Genomic DNA, 19,449 nt, shown 5'->3' with positions numbered 1-19,449 from the left:
TAACTCACTGGATATACAATGCTTAATTTTTGCTCTGAAAAATACTTGGTTAAATGATATACCTACAATACTTCTTGCCTAGGTAACATAATGATTAGAAGACTAAAATAGTGGCTCTTATAAACTAGGAACAAACCCAGTCTACACATGATGCATACAATTTCCTCCCCCCTTGCTTTCAGCAAAACTGCAGTTATGACAATAGCATTATAAAGCATCCTAATAGCCTTCCCTATGTAAAAATATCTTGATGCTAAGTGGTGTCTGTGCTAACTACCACAAACAATAAAATACAGCTGAACTCTGCAGTAGCCTTTTTAGAAATTAGGGAAAATCTTGATTAGGTTTTGGTTATTTGTGCAGTATATTTCCAAGTGCAATAGCAAACAAAGTATTCCAAATGCTTAATAGAAAGTAGTCCCTATCTGGCTTGTAAAAAAATGTTCTGCCTTCCATTATTTGTGTGACATCATGAAGGAAAAGTCAGGATATTAAAGTGGAGAATCAAATCAGCAGTCCGTCCCTCTGCAGCCTGTCTCCAGCAATGGCCCAGACCAGATATCACAAAGAAAGGCATAAGATGTCACTCAGAGCCAGTCTTGCAATAATCTGCTTATGGAGAAAGATTCTGGCTGTTTTCATAGAATTAACGGATGTTGTGAAGCATGGAGACAAAAGTATTTGGGGGTTTTATTTTCCTACAGATCATTTTTTTTATTATGTCTGAATGTGTATCCTGCTAGGCCTCCTGTGTCAGTGCTGCCCTGGGGCAATGAGGCCCACAGAGTAATCACACACTGCAAAATGAGCATGTGTTTGTTATTTATCACTGTTTTAAAGCAAACAGTTCCTAGCCTTTTACTCTGTTCTTGAGAAAAATCTATGCCTTCTTGGAGCCTTCATGCTCTCCATTGATTCTACCTCCTCCAGTGGTTGCTGTTGTTAGTGTGGCAGGAGCAGGAAGGAGAATAGAGCTTGATCTCAGTGTCTGTGCCACAAAACTACTCACAGGCTGTTTAGCTTCCTCGCCTGCCTTATTAGTTATTACTTATCTCTCCTCTTTTTACTAATGTAGGGCCCTGGCCAACAATGGGACAGTTTCCCATTAGAGCTGCAAAATCAACCAGGATACCCTAAGCAAGGATTTACAAAACTAAAGCCAATCTCTTGACAAAACATTTTCCCACTGACCAAACCAATTTTGCCAAAGCAGTTATTTTCCAAGCATGACGGAATGAAAAGAGACTCCTTGCAGTCTCCACTGCCCAACAAAGACATTAGTTTGGGAGCTTCAGCTCTGGGGCAGGAGATCCATGCACTAGTCCCTGTCCCTCACGGTTAAGAACTGTGACTTGCAGCCTAAAATCAGTTGCAGGTTTCTGGTTTTCTCATGGAAAACAGAAAACACCTGACATCTGGATGGGAGCAGAAGCTTTGCTGCGTCTCATGAGTCCCTTGGCATCTCCCTAGTGAATGTGTGGACATGGCATCTCTTTACCCTCGTGGCTTTGGATGGCTGCTGGCACAGAAAAGGACCTTTCCTGGCTGGTGGCAAAACAGCGGGAGCATTGGAGAGGGTGAAAAGCGGAGCAGAGGGAGGCAGAATGGGATGGGACAGAGAACAGGACAGCAATGGATGAGAAGGAGAAAAGTAAGAGGGAGTAAGCGAAGAGGCATTCCTGGGAGGACAAAGGGAGGCAGCCCAAGAGCTCCTGGTCCGGCAGCCCCCAGCAGCGCCTGGATCATCTCCCTACATGACTGGCTAATTTTCACCCCATGAAGGCAAAGCAGCAGCTGTCAACTGATTACCTTGGAGCAAGCTGAAAACATAGCAGGACTTGGCCTTTTATTCTTGCTCTTGGCTCTGCATGAGTTTTGCAATCAGCTGTTAATGTCTCTCCCCTCATACAGTTTATTCCTCTCCCCTGTTACTGTGATTACATGGAGCCCTGAGTTTGTCCTGCCCTCCTTGGGTAGTTCAGCTAAGCCCCCCTGCATGCAGCGAGCGTGAAAAACGCCCGTAAAACCCACTCGAAGCCTCCTCTGCCTCTCCCCTGCAGCATTTCCAATGTAGAATGAACTCATTCCTCTCAAGGAGGTTTTGTGCACGTGATGGGGATGGGGTTTTCTATCAAGCAGACAGACAGCAGCCTGACACCCCACTGCTTCACAGCATAAAGACGGATGGCAGGACAGACTGCAGCTCAGAAAGGAGCGTAGGGAAATACAGCTGCGGACTTTGAAAGAGCAACCCAGTCCTAATCTGTGTTTCTGCTTGGGACAGACTGCTCCCTTCCCAGGTGGACTGTCAGCTGTGCCAGAGCATGCTGGGCATCATGAGGGAATTTAGGCTTTTTGGGGGGGGTAGGTCATCCAGCAGCATAGCACTGCTAGCAAGGGATACGAAGTATAATGAAAAGCAGATTTGAGGATCTGGGATTGCTTTACTGTGGGAAAGCTTTCCTCAGTGATATTTAAAAGGTCCAGCAGAGAACCCTGACCTGGTTTGGTGCAGACACAAGTTATTATCCACCCACACTTGGGGAGTGCAACTGCACACCTGTTGAAGAGACTTTATTTGCCTGCCATCAACTGTTCTGACTGAGCAGTGTTTGTGTGCATATGGAAATCATCAATTGATTCAGCTGTTCATTGAGATAGTAAGGCCATGGCTGTTCACATCTTAAAATAGGAGGCTAAAGTCGTTCCAGGTGTCAGGCACTTGCCTGTTTCTCAGGGACACTCTCCCACACAGCCTGGCCTAACGTGGCCCAGGCACAGAGCCCAACAGCTGTGCAGCTTTGTGCCTGGGCGCCCTGGAGCAGCTGCTCCCACTTCTGGAGGGAGCCCAAAGGAAAAGATTTGGGTTTTAGCATTCAAACATGCCCTTGGGCAGGTTGAACTAACACGAAAATCCACTTAACACGCCAGATGCCACCAGTGCACCCCTGGACCCACCAGTCAAGTGCAGCCATTGATGGGGATGTTTCTATAATGCTGATTGCTGAGGGTTTATCCCTCCCAGTAAAGTAAATGCAGATATCCATAGCTTTTAGGCCAGGATATATAACCTGCTTTCCTGTTTTGGAAGATTCCATCTGCACAGCTTTTTTCAGTGGCTAAGGAGACTGCAAATCCTTCTAAGGCAGGCTGCGGAGCTATCTCTGAGCACCTGCATTTCCTCACTCTGACAGGATGGACAGGCAAATAAATGAAGGGGAAGCATTTTTGCTCCTTACACAGGGAATATAACTAAACTAAATATCATTGAGCTGTGAGAGGAATGGCTCCCTGACAGGATCCTTCAGTCTACTGTACTGGCTGTGCCAATTCACATGAAACAAGAATTCCCAGGAACATATGATTTCCCTTTCTGTACACAAAATCCCGTGTCCATGTCGGTGAGAATATTTTGGGAGCAGCCTTGCCATTGCTTGCAGGATAAAAGCCCATTATCTGTGCATTACATTCACTCACAATTTCCTCTTTTTGGGGTTGGCTGTGTTTCAGGAGCACTCCTTTACCTGCCTGGAGGCAGTGTACAATTCCCCACGGGGATGCTGGAGAGCAGAGCGTCACTGCTGATGCTGTGCCAGTGCTGCAAACCAAGGCTGCCCTCTGCCTCCCTGGGCTCTGCAGCACAGCACTGCTGCAGCCCACACCTCTGCTGCTGCTGAGCACAGGCCTTGGTGCACAAAGAAGGGGAGGGGAATGGAGACGGCTTCTCCAGGCCCCCAACAGGGAACTGAATGTGCCCTCCTGGAAACCCGCTCAGTGGGGACTGACTTGTGCTCCTCTGCCTGTCACTGGAGCTGTGCCTTTGCATCTGCTCCATGGCAGGGCCCATTCCTTAGCTGGGACATCTCAAGTTTGATCAACTCAGGCTAAACCCTTGGGGTCTGGGTGAAAGTGAGGAGGGCTGAATGGGAATGGGCCATGAGCTAGCCACTTTACATCAGCATTCCAATGAATAAGCCTTAAAAGAAAGAAAAAGAAAACCAGGCCTTTAACAAAAGCCCACTGTTTACACAGAGCTGTTAAGTCTAATGAGAAATTAAATTGTTTTTGTTATCAGAGTAATGCATAATACATTCATTTTAAATAGCCTGCATAAATAAAACTTTACAGAATTGTTTGTGACATGTATAAAGAGATGCCGTGAGACTGTAGTTCAAAAGGATGGTCAGCTCATTAAAAACCCAGCACGATGGTTTCATCTGCAGACAGTTCTAAAGGCTGTATTGTCTTATTTGCATCACTCAAGCCATCCTTAAATTGCTCACTGCTGCAAGAAGCAGCTGGCACAAATGCAGGTGATTGAAGGTGGAAGCCAAGGTTGATGGAAGCCAAGGAAAGGGGAAATTATGATACCTGGTGACATTTGTTAGTGAGGGTAGCTTTTGCTGAAGTTAAACTTACAGTACTAACTTGAGAAAACTAATATTTGGGGTTTTTTTTTTTGCAGAGGGATCGACTAGAACCAGCGCCATTCACTGATATCAGTAGAAATTAGAGGCTTACAGCCTCCATGGCTTTCAGCTTCCTAGACCTGCCTGCTGGAGAGTGTCAGGAGACTTACTGCTCAGTTCCTGACACCTCAAGTGTCAGAAATCTTAGCTCAGTGCTTTGATGAATTGAATTTACCAGCATCCCAAGCCACAAAATTGTAGTGTCAAAAGGTTTTTTTACTTACTGAATTAACTTTCATACATGCATATAGATAACTGTCTGTTATACAGGCACATACCCCTATTAATAATGAAAGTCCTTGAGGGACAAGGCATAAATCTGCATTTACACCACCTCCACATTGCCTTTGACCCCTTGTCACACAGATCCAAGCAACAAGGTGTAAGGAAACAGTGCTCACCTCATCATACCTAATTTTTACAAAAAGCTATATGAATCACGTGTAGTACTTACAGCACGGTGCCGGTGCTTTTCCTCTTGATCGTGAAGTGTGTGGAGTCATCCGAGAACTCCACCTCGTAGTTGGCCTCTTCAGCAGTAACCCCAGGGCCATCGATCTTCAGTGGGACTTCAAACCGCTGCTTGTTGGGATCGTAGAACTAAAGCAAGGCGAGCAGGGGGCAGGTCAGCTCACTCCTTAACATACATTGCTTTGATTAAGTGATTCCAGCCCCCCAAGTGCTCACCCTGAACCGGAGTCTGTCCTTTGTCTGGAACTCCACTTCGAAGACGATCGGGGAAATGTCATTTCCAAAGAGGGTCAAGGCCTGGCGCTTGTTCAGTGTGATTCTGCAGTGAAAACACATGCTGGTGCCCACCACAACCGATCACTGGCTGAGACCACCCTGGGGCAGGCCAGGGGAGCCACCCAGCTGCTCTGTGTCAGCTCTTTAAATCGTTGACTTATTGAGAGAAATAATCCCTGAGGTCAGTTTAGGCCCTTCTTGGTGCTGATGGATAAAGCAGAGCCATCAAAGAAAGAAGACCTCATAGTTTCCTGAGACACAGCTCCCAGGGTGGAAGGGACCACTCTGCCTGCGCCTGGTTTCCTCACCGGAGGGGTGGTGAGGGCAGAAGCCCCATTGCTATGGCGTATGCACTGGGAAAGGTGTCCCTTACCCTCCTTGTCATGTGTATCGGAGCAGCTGGGGAAAGTCCTGGGCAAGAGCGCCCGGGGCGGCGGCGGGGGCCGTGGGGCCGGGCCGGCCTGCAGCGCCCACACGCACTCACCTCCAGCCTTTGGCCGTCTTCTCGGCGTTCCCACTCCGGGCGTAGCCGTAGGGACTGTCCTCAGGGAAGAAGCACCAGGGCGCGTTGGGCACGTCGGTGGAGCACCAGGTGCAGCCCCGCGCCTCGCAGGCCTCCCGGGAAGCGCCGGGCTGCGGGTGGCAGTCGATGCGCTTCGGCACCGCCACGGCGCCCGGGCACTGCGCGTCCTGCTCCGAGCCCAGGCACCCGCCTAGGGCTGCAGGCCGGAAAAGCCGTCAGAGAACCGCGTTACAAGAACCCACGGCACTGCAAACTTTAGTTATTCCTGGGTCTGGATGTGACTGCTCCCCGTCTTAGGGCTAACATTCATGATCCCTTGGATTAAGATACGGCAGAGCAGCCGTGTGCTCGTAACAGAGCAAGAGCCACAAGCACGTTCTTTTACAAGCCGGGGCAGTGGGGTCTGTTTAATTCAGCGCTCAGAGCTGCCAGCGCTCAGCTGAAGCACGACTTGCTTGAAATACTCATAGAAAATTAAATAGCAGCGTAATGAAGCTGCTGGTGAGCCGTGAGAGCAACGCTGCAGGCTGGCGGAACAGGAGGGATTCTTCAAAAAGGACTGCTATTGATATTAAAATGTTACATTTTCTATATACTTATGCTATACAGAGAATTTTTTTTATCTATAGAGATATAAATATGTTATAAGCAGCATACACTTGTATGATATAAATAGAAAAAATACTTAGTATATGTATATGTTTGTACTGAGTTTCTTTCCTGTATCGTATGATTACTTTATCTACGTAGTATTAGTAGTTTCTGTTAATACAGGTACGGTTATGAGCAAAGGGAAGATGCCAGCAGTAAAAGAAAAGGCATATATTAGTCAGTCACAGAACCATCATTAAAAAAAAAAAAAGTAAGGTGCTAAATTTTCCCTTTTTATAGCTGCAGGTCAAGTCCTCTGGTTGGGAGCCTGCCAAGAGCAGGGGGACCACAAGACCAGCTCCCTGCCACGCTGACAAACTGCTGTTAGCAAATATTCACAGAGAGAGCAGGCATATTAGAGGCAGCATGCTTATTTTGAAGTTAACTTATGTCATTTTAGTCATTACAGCAATATTCAAAGATTAAATCTACTTGAATGATAATTGCCCTTTTCTACAAAATGACTAATACCTCTGCTTTAATTTTTTTTTTTTTCTTTTTTTTCCCCTTCCCCTGTGGACTGTTGCGTGCTTGAAAGCATAAAACATGGTTGCTGATGCAGTCTGGGCTTCTCCACAGAAAGAATTCTACAAGCAGATGTGCACAAGTAGTAATTATGTATACTAGAAAAATTTACAGAATGAAACAGTAGATTTTTGCTATGGAATACCATCATGCTGCAATGCCAGAGCTGATTTCCAAGTGGGGGATATGAACACAGAAAAGCAGGAGTGCCATCAACTTGTTTTGGGGGGTTTTTTGGTGTTTGTTGTTTTGTTGTTTTCTTTTTTTTAAAACTCTCATGCCCCTTTTATACAGGAACATCTGACACTCATGTCTGATGCTCCCAGGCTGCTCAGCAGAGCTCACTGCTCACAGTGCCTCATTATTATCTTCTAGAGGCTGGAATTAACAGGAATGATCTGGCTGTTAACCTTCGCCAGCTGCTGGGCAGGCAGGATTGGATTCCACCTCTGTTTTCTGGGGCAGAGTCAGCTCCTACAGGCTGACTGCTCTCTGTCATGATCTGTCACATAGAAAAGCTCTAAGTTCTTATCCTCTTTTTCATCTAAAGCATAATAGGAATATGAGCATTCTTCTGCTTCCATCCATCATTTCTTTTTGGAGCACAAAATAAACTAAACCCAGCACATATAATTTTGGTTTGGGGTGCATTTTCTAATGGCAGTCAAAATGCAGCATTAGTGTTTTCATTGCTGAAATCAAAGAGTATGACTGAACAGACTACAGCAGATTAATAATGTGGTGTCATTTTACACAGTATAGGTTTGCAGGAGAATTTTATGAACTAATTTGTATTGTAAAATACTTTCAAAATACTTCTTATGAATGATATTGCGAATTAAAATCTAGATCAAGGAAAAAAACATTGCCACAGCAGAAGCCAAGAAATTTCTTCCATTTTTTCTCCTGTTAATGAAAGTTTACATTTTCCAGCAAATTAAAAAAAAAAAAAAAAAGACTTGCAGGTGTGAGCAGCTCAATAAGGCTGCAACCTTGTTCATCCCTTGTTCCTGGATTTACTTCTATTGTAGTACATATGTGATAGCAGCAAGTTTTCCTTCCCTACTTTTAAAAATAATTTAAAATCCATTATTTTCACTGTATTTACATCTGTAAACGTACAAAGAAGATGAAATCCAAACAAGCAGCTGAATATACAGCAACAGCTATGGCCACTTGCTGCTTTTCCATGATAATTTCCATGGGAACAGAAGCTAAAGCAAGGCAGTGGAAAAGATATATGTGAAAGGTAATCCTCACTGATTTTTAAAAACCTTGACTTTAATTTTGAAAAATCAGATTAGAATTAAGGCATAAGGAAGGAATTAAAGTATTACTACACAGATTTTAATTTAATAGTAATAATCTTTACATTTTGGGTTCATCTGTACATTTCAAAGGCATTTGCTGCAGAGGTTCCCTCCTCCAGCAGCGCAATATGTATTCTCCTTTTACTATGTTATGGACCAGATTAACCTCTGGTATGCTGGGGTAAAAATTACAGAAGAAGAGCTAACAAAGCAATAGGTAACTTTCAGGAGCTGAATGATTCCACTGATTCCCTTTTGCCTGTGCTGGTGCCCAAGTGCTGAATACACTGTAGGACTGGGGCATATTTCTAAACAAGCCAGCTCTGTTGTCCTCCCACAGTCACCTCAGGTGGATTCAGTGCCATGCCTGTTCTCTCTGTACACGGAAAACAGTCATCTATTTTAACATCTCTTCTATTGTTATCACATTTATAATTTGCTTTTGAACCATATGACAAAAATACAAATGTATTGTATTTACCTGTGAGCACAACAGCCAAGAAACACAGGCTCCTGGTCCCTGCCATGGTTGAAGGAGAACTTCCACAGGCAGCTTGGAGCCTTTTATACAAGGCAGGGGCACGATAAGCACTTGTTCTGATACACAATCAGAAGCATTGCAAATATTTTCTCAGCATTCATTTCTTTGATGAGATTAATTGTAACACATGACCTTGCCTGTATCTAAGCAGATAACATGAGATACAGTCTAATTTTTTCCATACACTTTGCTCAGTTTCTGAATTCCAGTTTTGAGATTGTCCTGGGGTGACTGTGTATCCCCCAATCGTCTATTGGGTGCAAAGGGGAGGGCAAACGCGGTTTGTTTTTCCCCAGGAAAACCCTGCTCATCGGAGTGACCTTGAAGCGGGGGAGCTGGAACACGGCAAGACGAAAGAAGCTCTGTTGTTTTTTCCCCAGCAGTTAGTTAGTTTAGTGCTAGCATAGTTAGATGCTGTAGAATAGCTGAAGCTTTTTGCCTTTTTTTTCTTTATTTTTTTGTCCTTTTTTCCTTCCTTTTTGCTTTTTTGCCCTCTCCTCGGAACTGTTCCAACCTCTCCGGACTAAGGACCTGGGGAAGCACCGGGGGCCTCCACAGGGGACCCACCCCACCAAGACCAGCCCTGCACATCTCCTTTTCTCCCAATGCCAGCGGAGACGGAGCGGTGGAGCACAGTGACGACCCTCAAGAGGAGACTTTCTTTAAGTTTGTTATCCCTCCGTAAGCGGCACGAAGCTCTTGTCATCGGGTATTGTGCTGGGAGTGCTTTGCCTGTTTAATAAACAGGTTTTTTCCACTTCTCTCTGAGGAAATCTTTTTTTCCCGAACCGGTTGGAGGAGGGGAGGGGGGCCCCGTGGGAGGGTTTCTCCCAAAATCTGCCTGAAACCACCACAGAGATGAAAACATGATTTTCCCACACTTCTTAGAAAATTAATTTTTCAGACACTATTTTTTTTTTTTTTTCTTTTTGACACAAACATGTTCAGAGAGTAGGAATCCAGTGCTTACCTTTTTCTGATTTCATATTATCTTTTGTCACATATGTGGGTTTTCAGCACGGATGAAGTTTGGAGAAAAACAAACAGTCAAAAAATTCTCCATTAAAACAAGACACTGATACCATGACCTTTACAAAAATGACATTTTTCTTCCAATTACTTGATGGCAAGTACTTTCAGAGTGAAGGTGTGAAAGCTCTGTTCTATGGTAAGACCTGATTTAGGTGAAATATCTTTCTGGAAGAAAAAAAAAAAAAAAAACAACATTAAAACTAAATATTTTTATGAATACATTAAGTAACATTGGTGCCTATCAGGAGATATGCCAAGCACCACTGCAGAGGAACATCTGCAGCTCAGGCCACAGCCACACGTGGTCTGGCAGAGCTGAGCAGCTGGACAGAGGAAAGCTTTTCCCAGGTCTGCAGGGGCTTTTGTCCTGCAGTTGCAAAACACAATTTTCACATGAGTCTTACACACACAGCCATGAGTCTTCAGGCCCAAAACTGTTGGTATCATTTGTGTAGCTTGGCACAACACCTACCAGGCCAAGGGGAAAGGGGACCCTCCAGCAGGCACAAAAAGCCTCTCATGTGAGTCTTACATGTAAATCCACTCTCCACTGGGAATTTGTGATATAGTCCCAAATCATTTGTGTGTAGACCCTTTGAGCAGTTAAAAAGCATGATAGAGACAATAAGTGGTAGTGCTGCTGCTTATTTTAACTAACTTATACATTGTTTATTAACAATATATATCATTCATCACCCGTTTCTATCAAAACTTGGAATACATTGGTAACCTCAAATTGCAAGCACTATTTTCATCTCCTTTCAAGATGAGCAGAGCAGGAAGTAATTCCTCCAAGATCAGTAAGAGGCATCAGAACTTTCCCTTGTTTGACAGACCACATGCAATAAGGTAAGAGAAGTGTCTACTTGTATGAACAGGAGTCACCTGCTTCTGAACTGTACTAAGTGTGAGGGTTCCCTAGGGTTCCTAAGTACTATAAAAACACAAATAATGGCCAAGAAGAACACAGACATGGGATACAATAAGAACATATGGGCTATAGTACTCACCAAGCTACTCTACTGAACTGTGTAAAATTGTGGGGTTTATATTCAACACCTTTGCAAGGGAAGTGAATTTTTTTAAGGAAGTATGACAAACAAGGCAAAAAGCAGTTCACATTCACATCTTTATTTGTTACCTACACAAGCTATAATTTACAGACTGATATTTTCTGAAAAATAAAAACAAAACAACCAAAAAAACCTCAATATCCAAACACTGTTTCTGAATCTACATAAAATTTTAAAATTTGCAAAATTTACAAATTAATATTCAGAGCAGTTGGGTAAATGATACATCCTCCCTCAATATCCAGGTTCCAAGAACTTTAAAAGTCATACAGGCACAAGATAAGATATTTTCTTTATACAACCATCTATTTACATAGCTTTTTCCAATATACGTGGTTCAGTTCTCAAAGTAATTGCCAAGGTTTGCAAAACAGTGTATTTAAAATACATTTAGCAGCATATAAAATTAGATAAAAAGGAAAGACAATTTGCTTTAAAAAAAAGAAAATGTGAGATGATAGAAACAAATCCGTAAGAAAAATAGATTAAGATACATTTATCGTGACATTAAGAACACCTAGTCATTGCAGAAAATAGGCAGAACACAAATAAAACACAGCCATCTGTGGGCATTTGAGTTCTAGTCCTGAGCACAAAGTATACACAGCTGCACAACTTTGGTCAACACAGATTATATGCTATCAACACACAACTCATATGGCATTTGCTGTTAGCAGGATACAGCCATGTCAGGTAGATGTATCGTTAACAGCTTCTTCCCATCTATTATTCGCTTTCCTAACAACAGTGTAAGTGACCTTTAAAATCTTCAAACTGCCTCTCATAATCAAAGGCTTATTCCTGGGACACATTTCTTCCCCTGTTACCCTAAAATGCAAAACAGCTGATCATACTTGTGAGTTAAATACAGCAGAGCACTTTTGTTATATATTTCAGGTTATAATTTTGAGATGGTCACTAGAGAAGACTGAATTCCAGTTAATTTAAACTGCAAGTATTACATATGCACACAAATTCAGCCATAATATATAGAGATACACGTGACTGTTGAGACTCAAGCATGTTACCAAGAGGTTATTAAATACAGTACATATTTTAAGGACAGCAGGTCTAGTGGAAGAGTTCACACATTTTCAGTCCATTCCAGTCATCAGTGTTTAACTAATAAACATGCAGCAAACTGCATAGAGTGCACCTCAAATGGATCAATGTATTCCTTTATCCTCTGTAACTTCAATTACTGGCAAGATCTTCACTTGCATCTCCTGTATCTGAGATCTGTCCATCAATTATATTTCGAGCTTTCCAGATCCTCACAGTGCGATCACTGAAAACCAAAACAAAGTGGTATTAGAGCACCGTAGTTACACTGGGGAAGGAGAGTGGGCAAAGGTGGGCAAGGGAAGCTTCCTTAAAAGCTTCAGTGTCTTATTCAGAAAGGTATTGTTGGCAAAATGACAGTTCTTTAATGGGCATGCAAGGGTTATTCCACCTCCAGGAGACTTTGTAATCTAACACGTACAACACTGAAGGTTCCCTAACCTTATCACAGCACTGGCTATAACCTTTAACCATCTAGGAAAGTATAAAGATTTTATGCCTATGGAAAGTAAAGAGGTGTCAGCTTATTATAAGAAAAAGTAAAAAAAGCACAGAACCACAAGACAATATGAAGTCCTAGCTCTCCAACAAAAAATACCCAATAAACCCATTTGCAAGGTGCTAGGTAGCATAAACCAGTGAGCTGGTGCTTGGAAGCTGAGACTGTAGTTCTGTACTTTAAAATCACGATTTTAAAGTATGTGTAAATAGAATATCACATAGGATATGTTACAAAACTCTATTATAATTTAGAAGTAAAATAAAGAGTTAGTCTTGTTAAATAGCAATTTATTCCATGAAAGGGAAGTTATTAATTTCTCATAAACATTAATTTGAGTGACTAGCCAACACTGATTCATATATTCTTCACAACTCCCTTTGTGACAGTTAAAAGTATTTTCTGACTTGTGCCTTCATTTCAGTATAAATTGTTAAGAACACTCTACATTTTTTAGACCTTAAGCCCACTGCTAGAAGTACCAAAATGCTGATTTTTTTTTTTTTTAATGACAAAAAAGAATGAATTTCAGATGCATGTATGTTCTAAATGGATTAATAATCTTTAGGCAAACAGAGACATAAGCTTTGACATCTCTACCCCTACCTTTTAGCGCTTAAACATAAAACCTGACCACCAAATATGGAAACTTGGCAACTCTGAAATCCTGTTATGACTCAGAAAGACCTGCCTGATTTTAATTCGGAAGGCCAGAAGCTTCCACAATGTAACACATCAGCTTTCACACCTCCTGTGCTCAGACTACACCATAGTCTCTGTTGATGACTCCAGCACATTCTCCACAGCAAGGTATTTTTCTTGGAGGTTTCCCTGAAGGTTTCAGGTCCTCAATTTGCTCACTTTTACTGAGGAAACAAATAATTAAATCAAGGTGTTTACAGTACAGTAGTGCTGCTGTATGCCAGCACTTAAAAACAAACCAACAGCCATGTGCCATGGCTTTTAGGAGAATTTGCACAGGTCAGCAATGAGTCCTATCAGGAAATAGTCCAGCTGTAGAGACAAGCTTATGAAGTTCTCAAGTACTGCCAAATTCTCCCTGCCATCCTGTAGATCAGTGGTCCCCAAACTTTTTTTTGATCATGCACCCCTACCATTAATTTTTTTTAAGCCCACACTGCTGTGTATATTTATTAATTATATACACATACCACTGAATTCTAATAAGTTATTCCAGCACCCCACTGGATCATGTTTGTGCATCCCCTGGGGTACAAGCATCCCACTTTGGAGATGGCTGTGATAGATATTAGCATGGACTGGACAAGGTCTCTGGATGCTTTCTATGAAGTGACTTACGCATGTCCTAAACACATGTGCACGGACATAACTCTAGCAGGGGACACAGAAGAGAAAGATTCACGGAGAACTCACTCTGCTGCTGTAAAAATCTGGCTGGAGTTGGTGCAGATGGCATTTATAGGGCTGTCATGTCCCTTCATCTCTGCAATGGCTGCAAAGGTATCCACGTTCCAGAGCTTGAGGGTGCCTCCCCTGCAGCCGCTGAGCAGAACCGGCACGCCGGGCACCAGGCCAAGAGCACAAACCCAGTCCTTGTGAGCATTAGGAACTTGCTGAAAGAGAGAAGGCAGACAAGTCTCACAGGGCTGCAAAAAATTCCAGAGGAACAAGCACAGAAGTGGAAAAATCCCAAGCTGTAAGCCTGGTTCCTATACTGCAGCAGTTTTACTACACAGACCTGGGTGGCTCCTGCACCTTTAGAGCCAGGAGAGTGCTAACTTCCAAGAGTGTTTCTTTTTGTGAAATTGTACTGCAAGAAGAAGAAAAATCTAATATGCACAACTGACCTAATGTGGAACAGAAATCAGTTTAGGATAATGCCAAGTCTGCACGTTTTCAGAAGCATATTTGAATGCATTTTTGAGCATATGGTCTCTGTATTATGTTTCAAGTCTGTAAAACTGCTATAAAGCACATAAAAAGAAAATCCAAAATACTGCACAAAAATACACCAGGAAGACAGAAACTGTTTCTGTATTTGCCTTCTTTCTTCTTTTCCCACTACACATTATAAATTGATTTTGTGATATTGCGCTTCACAGAAACATTAATTCTTTATTGAGGAAGGGCACTAGCATTTTAGCTCTAATTCAGAAAGCAAAATGCTGCACAGACCAGCTGAGAACAACATCCTTTTGTTGTTCTCAAATTTATTTAAACAAATTTATGTGTTCTCACAAATAAATACATGAGGAAAAATAAAAATAATAGCCCAAATTTGCTGTCTTTTGGGGATACCAAAAGTGGCTTTTCTCCAGTTCAGTTTGGTAAGGGTTGCTTTGCTTTGTTGCATTGCTCATAATGGAGTACATTCAGCTTTCTAGGATCACCTTGGTGTTTCACCTATAATATACACAGCTACTACAGCACTAGAAGTCTGGTTCTTCAGCACTTCATAAAACTGGGCGGGGGCAGGCAGGTGGTTGTGGCTCTTATAAATTTTGTGACAGCAGGGTTTTGTGACTTGGGATGTGTAACACCAAGTGAAGATGATGATCTCCAAAGTCTTTTGAATAGCACGTTGTTAGGGGATTTTCATCAATTACAGAGGATCAGACCTGGTATGTATGCCAGACCAGGACCTCAGATGCAACATCAGCACTTATGCTGTAAAACAGCTCAGCTCTGTTTCAGGTTTTGGTTGCTGGGTAAATTAAGGAGAGCAAGCTGGTAAATCTGCAACTTTGGAGATCTTGAAAATTCAGCTGGGCAAGGCCTTAAGAAACCAGACCTAACTACAAAGTTGGCCTTGCTGGGACCAGCAGGACTTCACATTGTGTGACCTCCAGTGGGCCCTTCCACTCTGAATTATCATATGATTATCAAACTAACAATACTTCTCATTCCATAAAAAAGATAGTGAATAAAAATTATTTATATTCTGTCAAATGCTTCAGTCTTACCTCCTTGAAAAACATACAGCATTTTAGAAATAGAAATAAAAATAAAGTATGAGACTATTCTTACCAAGTTCTACTCTTAAAATTGCCGAACAGGGGGAGACAAAGTAGAGAAATTATGAAATGCACATATACCAAAAGGAAAATAAGAAAAGTGATATAACTAGTCCAATTTACATACTTCTTCACCCTGATCCTATACTCTTTCTGATGTTAAATTAATTGCAATAGCAAAAATGCATATTGCATAACATTTTAATGAGCCTAAAAGGCAAGAGTGAAGACACTTCTTACAACTTTAATGAAGTCATTCTGAGAATACAAAATCTTTCCAGTGCCTGTGATTTTGGCAAAAGCTTCTTAATACACTTTTCTGGACAGACAGATGTGAAGGCAGATGTCCCAATATGGCCAAGTGAAGATTTTCTGCAAGAAGCTCAACTTATGAATCCTTATTTTAACTGTGAAGTCCCCATAGTATTCTGAAAAGGAACTTGCACCAAACTGGACAATTTTGAATGAAGGTCAAGAAAGTTTAGATATTTATAAAATACTAAGTATGCCCATATAGAAATTTTCTTTTTAAAGAAGCCAGTCCATTATTTTCTCACATGCCAATACTTTACAATTCTATTTGTTTGCTTGCTATCAGTCTGCATATTAAATGCATGCTCCTCCTTTCCCTAAAATTTATTGCAAAAACAGCACTCTTCTGGTATTTGTTTTTCTGCCTTCCAGTTCTCACTCAGTCTCAAGTTAAATAATCACAACTGTACCTCAAAAACCTCTCATAAGAAGACCTAGAAGAACAGATCAGCTTATAGCAGGTAGGCAAAAATCAAAGTTCTTCAAGCCAAACAAATTGCAAATTCCCTGGATTTGAGGTCCTTTTACACCCATCCCCTTTTTTTCCTTTTTACATAAGGAAAAACAGACAGCTAACGTGTTCTGACAGCAAGCATTATTATGAGTGTGTTGTATGCATTATGTAACACACACACTGTATAAGGAGATGAATCTAAGGTCTAAGACTGGGTGGAGTGAGATAGGCTGTAAGACCTCTTCACAAGAAAATATTCTGTAGCCTGATCTAAAGTATTGTTTCTCATTAACGAGTTCCCAATCCAAAATCCACTGACTTATCAAAGACAAGTATCCAATGATTCCAGTCATAGATGAGCAAATGCTGCTTTTATTCTGAAGCAGAAAAACAAACCTCATACTCAGAGCTAAAACAGGATAACCACTTCATCGGAATTTCCTGATGCTACATGCACAGAAGAGAAAAGCAACTGCATGTAAAGATCAAGTACATTATTGATTTCTCTCTTAGTCAGGGCTTTATGCCTTCTCTATTAAAAGCACCAGTGTCTATGTGAATAGTCATTGTATGAGCCTGAACATTTATACAGCCTGAAAACAGATCTACAGTGTGACTGTCACGGCAACTCATGATTTTTTTCATTACCTGAAGAAGGTCTTTTTGAGACAAATCCCATTTCTTAATTCCATTATCTCTCGATCCACTGAAAAGGTTATCTCCCATAATAGCAAGTGCTTCAATGCCATCATAATGAGGAGGTTCAAAATTGTGTGTAGGACTTACGCTTCCAAGAGCCCCTTCAGTCACATCAAACATCTAAAATAAATAATAAAATACGTTATGTGAAATTTGCTGCCATCTAACCTGCTTGAAAGTCATGCAGCAAATAACTTTAGGGAAAAAAACTGGTAAGTCTTATTACAGGCCACTGTATCATGATGTATATTTGACAGAATATATCTACAAGAACCACTCCTTTCTCCTCTTCCACCTCTTGCCTGAAGTGGGAATATTCCACTGACTTCAGAGAACACTGCTCTGGGAAGAAGTACTACTACTTGAATATCACATGCACAGTAGATTCATAGGAAGGGCCAGATGTACCCTGTGTGGTGGGCTGGAGAAATAAAGCTCATGAGTGAGTTTGGGAAACAACTCACACTGGGAGAATAGCACAGGCAAGTAGCTTCAGAAAGAGGCACTAATGCATTTTTCTGGACAAGTTGTTTTGGTAAGGGTTATATAATTTTACACACTGATGCTTTTTATGGACTAGACACACCTTTCTCCTTGCCTGTGGTCCAAGAATGGGGTGTTGAAACAGACTCTTTAAGTAAGGTTGTTTTAACAATTTAAGCCATAATCAATCCCATCAGGTTTTTGTTCCTAGAGCTGCAGTGTAAGCAATCCTGATTCATTTTACATTGTCGGGAGCCAGAACTCACCCAGTGAGACTGAGCTGAAAGAACAGATGAGCTGTAACTTTTTAAACCACCAGCTCTGTTTCACAAGCAAATGTCAAACTTCATCCTCTATTATTTGCTCTTTATTGGCCTTTTAGAATGAATAAGCTTGACAGTAAAAAAGGGAGAGCTTGGTTGTGTAAAATAATACCTTGTGAGCTAAAGGTATTTTAAAAGTTACCACATTCAATTAACATGCATCAGTTCCAGTTGTAACAAAAAATTCAATGATAAACCAGAAAATTAGGTACCTAGAGATGACTAATATTACTGACTCAGTGGAGTTTCAGACAGTAGTTTCCTGTGGCATGACAGCATCTGTCACCAGACCCGGCAGGCCAACAGACCTACCCATGCAGAGAACTACAGATTGTTAAGGGGTTAAAATGGACCTTAAAAATCATCTAGTCCTAATCCCTCTTCGGCAGTAGGGACACCTCCCACTATACCAGGCTGCTCAAGGCCTTACCCAGCCTGGCTTTGCATACTGCCAGCATTGGGGCATCCACAACCTCTTTCAGCGTCTCACCACCTTCACAGTGAAGTATTTCAACCTAATATCATAACCTATATTCCCCCTTTTTCAATCTGTACCCATTACTCCTTGTTCTGTCACTACAGTTCCTGATGAAGAGTCCCTTTCTGGCTTCCCTGTAAGCCCCCTTCTGATACTGGAAGGTTATGAGGTCTCCACATAACCCTCTCTTTTCCAGGCTGGACAGAAGCATCAAGAATTTGTAGACAGCTGCACATACAGATCATTTATACTATCCAAAGTGGCTTGACAATTCTGGAGGCATTCACTTTGGAGAATACACACTACTCTGAAGTACATAGAAATGGCTGAAATACCCCTGGACTTACACTGCTATTCTACTGGTGTAAGTCAAGATGCAGGCAGACTTAGGAGGATATATATATAGCCTGGCCATGGAGAAGGGACACACAAGAAGGACAGATAAACTTCTCTAACTGTTGACATCTTTGTTTTCCAAAAGCCCTCCCACCTCCTTGCTTGTCACTTGAGTTCCCAGCATGACAAACTTGCATTACACGATCATACCTGTTGTTCTCACTGAGGTCCTTCACTCATTACCGTGCCAGGCCAGGATGGCAGGTCATAACTAACCCAATATTCTGAACTGTGCAGGGAAGTAATTGTCAGAGTGTCTGCCTCTGTCTCCCCATTGCCTAAGAATCCCCTGGCCTCTAACCACAGGGACACTGCTGATAGGATTCAAATCCACAGCCCAAACTGTTAAACTATGCACCAACCTCTCAGGCAGTTTTTTGCATCTGGCACAGCGAACAGCCAAGCATCCAAGAATTGGAGAATAATGTGAAAAAATGACAGCCTAGCTCAGTGAGAAAGCTCGCACAGGTTCTGGATCCTGCTCCACCCCAAGCTGTGTTCGTAGGCTTTTTCCAGTGTGTGAGAAGAACAGAACAAAGGGTATCCCCTCATAACAAGCCAGGGTTTCTTGCTTATTCTCTCTCTGGCCTCATGCATCACACAGTGCCTGCAGTGTGAGGGTCAGTTTTACAGACCTACAGTTCCCCAAGTCTGGTGATTTGGGTGTAGGTAGCCCTGAGAAACAGGAGCTTGTGGGTTCAAATAGCCACTGGCTGAGGTGAGCCAAGAAGAAAAGGGAAAAGGAAAAAGGAAAAAAGGAAAAAAAAAAGAAGAAAAAAAGGAAAAAAAAAGAAGAAAAGAAGAAAAGAAGAAAAGAAGAAAAGAAGAAAAGAAGAAAAGAAGAAACATGAAGAAACGCAAGCCCTCAGACTCCCC

At 42.1% G+C, this 19,449-nt stretch overlaps 2 protein-coding genes across 10 annotated transcripts in view; both read right to left on the bottom strand.

Moving 5' to 3' along the window:
- Positions 1-8,772, bottom strand: part of LOC120751883 (sucrase-isomaltase, intestinal-like) — a 45,911-nt gene extending 37,139 nt beyond the window's left edge. Inside the window, exons 1-4 of the mRNA XM_040062373.2 lie at positions 8,707-8,772; positions 5,701-5,935; positions 5,157-5,259; positions 4,924-5,069 (exon numbers count right to left, since the gene is read on the bottom strand). Of these exons, the coding sequence (XP_039918307.2) occupies positions 4,924-5,069; positions 5,157-5,259; positions 5,701-5,935; positions 8,707-8,752 (530 nt within the window). The 5' untranslated portion in view covers positions 8,753-8,772. The remainder of the gene's footprint in view (positions 1-4,923; positions 5,070-5,156; positions 5,260-5,700; positions 5,936-8,706) is intronic.
- A 2,137-nt stretch (positions 8,773-10,909) lies between these two features.
- The window catches only part of KIF21A (kinesin family member 21A), an 86,496-nt gene continuing 77,956 nt past the window's right edge, over positions 10,910-19,449 (bottom strand). For all 9 annotated transcript variants that reach the window (XM_040063522.2, XM_040063524.2, XM_040063523.2 and 6 more), the window contains 3 exons: positions 16,843-17,013; positions 13,828-14,027; positions 10,910-12,159 (listed from right to left, as the gene is read on the bottom strand). In XM_040063522.2, the coding sequence (XP_039919456.1) occupies positions 12,066-12,159; positions 13,828-14,027; positions 16,843-17,013 (465 nt within the window). In that variant the 3' untranslated portion in view covers positions 10,910-12,065. The remainder of the gene's footprint in view (positions 12,160-13,827; positions 14,028-16,842; positions 17,014-19,449) is intronic.

Source organism: Hirundo rustica, chromosome 4 (genome assembly GCF_015227805.2).
Source record: "Hirundo rustica isolate bHirRus1 chromosome 4, bHirRus1.pri.v3, whole genome shotgun sequence".
Classification (NCBI taxonomy): Eukaryota; Metazoa; Chordata; class Aves; order Passeriformes; family Hirundinidae; genus Hirundo; species Hirundo rustica.
This window is presented reverse-complemented; position numbering and strand designations above follow the sequence as displayed.